This window comes from Pteropus alecto, unplaced genomic scaffold (assembly GCF_000325575.1).
Source record: "Pteropus alecto unplaced genomic scaffold, ASM32557v1 scaffold279, whole genome shotgun sequence".
Lineage (NCBI taxonomy): Eukaryota > Metazoa > Chordata > Mammalia > Chiroptera > Pteropodidae > Pteropus > Pteropus alecto.
This window is the reverse complement of record NW_006443262.1, coordinates 940,440-946,666: the sequence shown is the minus strand read 5'-3', so window position 1 is coordinate 946,666 and position 6,227 is coordinate 940,440. Positions and strand designations below refer to the sequence as shown.

At 35.2% G+C, this 6,227-nt stretch overlaps 1 protein-coding gene across 6 annotated transcripts in view; it reads right to left on the bottom strand.

The window, feature by feature from the left end:
- The window catches only part of RGS7 (regulator of G protein signaling 7), a 525,681-nt gene that overhangs the window by 24,625 nt on the left and 494,829 nt on the right, over positions 1–6,227 (bottom strand). For all 6 annotated transcript variants that reach the window (XM_025041211.1, XM_025041212.1, XM_006924123.1 and 3 more), the window contains 3 exons: positions 3,947–4,008; positions 2,838–2,948; positions 1,472–1,597 (listed from right to left, as the gene is read on the bottom strand). In XM_025041211.1, coding sequence (XP_024896979.1) covers positions 1,472–1,597; positions 2,838–2,948; positions 3,947–4,008 — 299 coding nt within the window. The remainder of the gene's footprint in view (positions 1–1,471; positions 1,598–2,837; positions 2,949–3,946; positions 4,009–6,227) is intronic.

Genomic DNA, 6,227 nt, shown 5'->3' with positions numbered 1-6,227 from the left:
GCTGCCCGAAATGTTCTTCCCTTTTCCTTTTCTGCCTGGTTCTCCTCTCGCCATCCAGATCGCAGCCCAGGCGTCGTTTTCTCCATGATGCCGTTGCTGACCCTCAGCTCTGGGTTAGCTCACCCTCTGTCCTCCTCTGACCTAAACACCCATCATTTTGTGCTGTGATCTGTTTTCTTCTCTGTATTCACCACTAGGCTGTATTTTTAATGAGATCAGGAACCATTTTTATTTGGTTAGATGATACTAGCGAGGCTCATTACTTGTTTATTTCTTCATCATGATACTCATAATGTCAGCATTTTTTTTCAAAAATTTAGAGAATTAGAGGAAACTCTGCTTCCCTATCCATCAAAATACTAAAAATATCCTTTATCTCTGCTTTATTTTTATACATTCTTGTACTCAATAATTGATGAGGTGACCTTAATATATAAAATGTTTTTTTAGCAGACCCAATAAAAATCCTTAGCAACTGTTAATCTCATAAACTTGAGAAGAGTTCTCATAAGCCTGAAAGAGAATAGGAAGCTGCATCCCAACCATCCATGACAGGCACACATATATGATTAAATTCCTCCAGGTTTGAACGTTTCATTGTTGGTATCTGTTAAATCCCCTGAAAAGACTGTGACAATGCCTGCCATTGTGTAGTCCCAATAAAAAAAATAATAATAATTACCGAGACCTTTCAGCAAATGAATTTCATAGGACTGCATATGTCATGGGTAGCAAATTAGGGTATCATGTTTCAAAAGAATAATGAATGAAAGAACTCATGGAAAAATAGTTTTATGTAGTGGAAAGTTATCACTCACTTCAATGATCTTAAACGGAGCCATTATAATATATTCCACTGTTTCACATTTAAAAATTTAATTTCCAGGTGCTTGCAAGTTAAAAAATTTCAAAAATATGTAAGGATGACATTTACAACAGATGGGAAGGATGCACATCCTTCTCTCACTAGAAGCTTAATGTGCTGCTGCTCTCAACCATCCTGAGGCTGTATTCTACTTACACAGTAAATGAGCTGTCCCCATAGTTCTGTCTCAAGTTATCTGATACAGGCACCCAATCTCTTTTACTAGAACTTACTTGGGAAGTGATATGCTAAGAAGACCAATATTGATAAAAAAAAAAAAAAGATGATACTTTAATTTAACTGCCTAAATATTATTGACCATTTTCTACTTTATCAAACATTAGTCTAGTATTACACTTCTTTGTGGAGTCAAATTTATACAGTAAAAAGATTTAAAAAAACAGTCTAAAAATAAACTGTTATGAGAAATTGATAATGTTGGACAGAGTTTGCCTTGATTACCTTTTTTTTTTCTCCTCCAAAAATGATATCATTTTCCTGATGTTGGTGGGACAGTAATTGGTCTGTAAAATTCTAAATAACCAGATGTATCACAGGTAGGTAATGTATCACAGGTAGGTCTAAGATCTAAAGAACATGTCTTACCTTAAGTTTTCTGAGCTGAATTCTGACTCTAGAAATTTAAGAAACTGTTCTCTCCCAACTGGGTCTTTTAATGCTTCATCCATGCCAAAACCCCATCGTTTTACCCTCTGCTGGCTTGGTTCTTTGCTATAGGAGATAAAACAAAACCAAATACATTCTTTTCATTACAAGCCCAAATGTCTGCCATTACTTTTGCCCTCATAATCATAGATGAAGTTCCTATCTTTAACTTTCAGAGAAAAGGAAATCTCTGAATGATGACTCTGCATGAAATTATAGCGAGGTATAGATTAGGCATCAATAATAAAGTCTAACATTTATTGAGCACTAGGTGCTAAGTGCTCTAGATGGATTCTTTTAGTTTTTTCAGCAACTTTATGAGATAGGTACTATTATAGTTCTCATTTTATATATGAAAAAAATCAAGGCACAATGGAGGGTTATAACTTGCCAATGTCAGACAGGTAATAAGAGGTAATATTGCAGACATTCTGACTCTAGAGCCCAATTTCTTAGCCACTATGCAATGCAATCTCATGGTGGTACATCATCCTGGGAGAAAATGCATTGGGAACCAAAAGGCCTAAATCCTAGTTTATGACTCTGCTGTCAATTAAATGTAACCTTGCCCTGGAAGAGTAACACCATTTTGGGGTTCCAGTTTCCTCATCTAAAAGATCTAGAACTTATGGATGAAGGGTTTTGCATTTGTCAAGCATGTAAGAACCATTTGATGGACACAAGAGAAAGAGAAGGTTCATAAATCAATCTAGAGAAGTGCTACAGACTACTAAAGACTCACTCTGCAAAGTGATATGCAATGATCTTTTTGCGACTCTGTCAAAATTGATGCTATAATTTTCCCTTAGCTCATGAAAGAAACCAGGAGCCCTAAATTGTGCCCTTTTTTTTTTTTTTAAAGAAGTCAGTCTCTTGTCATTTGCTCTTAGAGTGTTTATGGATGGTCATTTTATTTTAAAATTGAATGTATAGTGGCATACTAGTATTAGGCTTAAGAAAGTATAGATTTAGCATTCATTTTACTTGAATAGATGGGCCTTTGTGACTATATGGATTTTCAAGGAAGCTAAAAACAATGAACTAAATTTAAAGAACTCTGACTAGTCTATCTTGAAACAGTTAAACCCCTAATTTTGTGCCAATCCTTCTGGAAATGCAAATATTAATAGAAATCCAAACATCTAAGCTTCAAAAATCATGACCTTGAATAAGAACTTTAGATCATAGGCTAATGTAGACACAAAGCAAAATTACCTTTGCAATTAATCAGCTGGAGGAGTCTTCCTATTTCACCTAAACCCTGAAATAAGTGAAATATTTAAAGGGAAGAGAAAATGCCACTTACCTTGCTTCAAGTTCCCAGAAAGTGGTATCATCAGATAGCCATGGGTTAGAAGGGTCAGGTGGCACAAGAAACGGGTCGTATTCTAAATACTGTTCCGTGTAACTTAGGAGACTAGAGAGAAGAAACATTTCCATCTTCCTTAGTTTTCTGGCTAAGGTTTTATCCAGCTCAAAGTAAGGGGCACAATATAAAAATGTCTGGCCAAGGAATCCTTGCTTGCTTATAGAATGAAATCCAATAGTGGTTTTCACATTTCAATAACTTAAACACATTGATTTATTATGCTTCTTGGAAGACAAATGTGGCTAAGGATTCCATTTGTCCACGTGTCTGAGCCATATAAGTCAATATCCCTCCATTAAAATGAAGCAAAATGGAAGCGGTTGGAGAGTGAAGGGCGGCCCTATGACCTGGTTCCAGGCCTTGGCCAACAGTCTGCCCACATATGAACTGATTTTAGCCAACTTGGAACAGAAGTTAAAAAGGAATTTTTGTCGAAAGTATTTATAAGAATTAGTTAAAAGGGGAGTCACTGACTAAAAAGATTTTTTAAATGTATATTTAAAAATTTAAAAAAAAGGGAACGAGGACAGGAAGGAAGTTGAGGAGGCAGGATGTGACAATGCTCCAAAATGAAGAACGTGAATGCCATTAAGAACAGATTTAACTGAAGAAATGGAAAATGTCTAAAATCTGAATTTAATTCAAATTCTGAAGTTGTGCAATAACTCAGTAACGTGAATGTTATTATGAATTTACACAAAGACTCCAAGTTGCCAAAAGGTAATTTCCTAAGTTGAAAGTGTCATTTCTCCCAAGAGGAGTGAAAAGATCCAACTCCTGGGAATTACCTTCTGTATTTGTTTCTGGGCACACAAGGACTATATCTCTAGAGCTTTTAGACAATAATGATCATTCTGTCACTTAAACTACAGCAAAACAGTTCTTTGAGAGTTTTCCATGTGCAAAAAGGAATAACAAAATAACATTTCTTACAGGGTTTCAATTATTTATCTCAGCTCCCCTCCCAATAATTCTCTTACCGTTTTGAATACATTTAATTGTCATATGAAAATTTTAAATTTTGATGGACATCTTGAAATACTTACCTATCAGCAACTTTTGACATTTTTAACCGATGTCTATCTAACTGTATTTGCCAATATTTTATCTGAAAAGAGAGTTAAAGAAGTAGTTACAGAAGTAGTAACATTCTCACAATTTTCAGCTCTAATTTCTGATAGAATAGGCAATTCCAAACGAGAATATGTTCTAAGTAAGCAAAATTGCAAAGTCTGTTAAAAAAAATCAAATGAGAGGACTTTGAAAGAGTTAAAAATTTAAAATCGATTTGAATGTAAATATAACCAGATCACTTTAGAGCAGCAATGAATTTGAACATTCTGCCTGCTTTAACAAAACGCAATTTTATTTTAAGAGTGTTAACAAGACATTAAACATTTATTCATGGTGAACAACCAAATTAGAATTGCATTTACCCCTAAATATTGAATTTAGACAATAAATGCATTTTCTATTTGTTACTATAATTTCAAAATAAACTCTGCTTCCTAATACTATCCTAACAAAGCATCAATGATATACATTTTGGGAATATTTTTAGCACCATTTCAAGAAAAACACTCTTATGGACACAATCACACATGGAAAACTTTAAGACTCTGAATTACTTTTTTTTTTTCCTAAATTACAGAATTTGATGCTGCAATCTAAGAGAAATACCATGTGCAATCTGAGAGAGCCTAAGTGTTTTATAACTAATGCTCATTCAAGTTTATTCCAGCACACTTTGAACACATCAATCAAAAGAAAGTATCTGTCTTCAAAGAACTAGTAGAGAAAAAGAAGATAACCATTCAGGTGGCCACAGCACAAGGAAGCACAGGAGAGGTTCTCAAGAAATCACATGAACTCGACAGTCTGGGAGTGCAGAGCAGGGAGGATCCCTTCCGCTTGGGCAAGCCCTGGGCTGGAAAAGGGAGCTCTAGGAAGCTGTTAGAGATACAGTGACATCTTAAATGGACTTGGACATACGAATAAGATCCCAAAGAGATGAGAAGGTAATAATAACAACACTTACTGATATATAGGTGCAGGCACTATTCTAAGTGACTTAGCTATATTAATTCATGCAATCTCTACAACTCTCTGGAGTACATGCTATTACTTTCCTTCATTTCAGAGAAGAGGAGACTAAGGATATGGGGAGAAGGTCACTTATTGAAGGTTCCCTCTGTGAGTCACATAGCTGGGTCTGTCCCTGGATAATTTGCAGCAGATGATGTGATCATAACCAATCCCTCTTATGCCGCCCTACAAACATTTTTATCTTTTTTATCCTCAGCATTTTGTTATAATCATTGTAATACATTAGTAGAATTGAAAGGACACTGGTTAAAATCCCACTCTCCTTATTAAATTGTATGAGCAAACATTTTAATGTCTTCAAACCTCAATTTCTTCATCAGTAATATGGGATGATAATGCCTAGCTCGCTGGGTTTCCATTAGATTTCATGAGATAAACTATGTAAAGGGCACTTTTGAAGTCCCTGACATATTTTCAGGCACCCAAAAATAAAACTCACATTCCTACGGTTACTTAGTAATTTACGTTACGTGCTTCACCTGAAAAAGAAATGAGCAAAACGGAGACCAACAGAGAACACAGGTTGTGCATCTGAGAAATAAGTACTTAGCAATAAGCAGTATTTCCTGACTGTTTTCATGTCCTAATACTTGAGGAAAATGCTCATATGGGTGCCACACTTCCATAAATAGCAGGTGCTTAGAGGTGTGTGGCTTAGATAAGGTGCATTGAGATTTATTTAAGTATAATTAGCCCTGTCAGCTAATTGGGCTATTTTGTCTCCCTCAATCTGTGATGTCAGCCAGATAGTGAGGCGCAAGCAGTGGGGCTCATATTTGGCGAGCAGTGGACAGTAGCTTAGTATTGGTTTACGGAAAGCCTAGGACACAATTACTAGCAGTCTGACTTGGACAATATGCTTAACTCCCCCCAAACATATTTTACATATCTGTAAAATGGGATAAGAATATTTACATTTCATTTTTGTCGTGATGATTAGACGTGTGATAATATAGCATGGCATACTTGTAAAAGTAGTAGGTATGAAGTTTATTATGGTATATAGTAGGTGTTCAAGAATTTTATCCATATCTTTCTATCATCTATCATCTATCTATCTATCTAGTATGGAAACAGAATAATCATATGGTAGATATATGTATATATGTATACACAAACACACATATATATGAAATATTTTTACACATAGTTAATTAGCAGAGAAACTAGTGTGGCATACAATTATTGAGATAAGAAATGGATAAAGCTTGAACTAAGGAA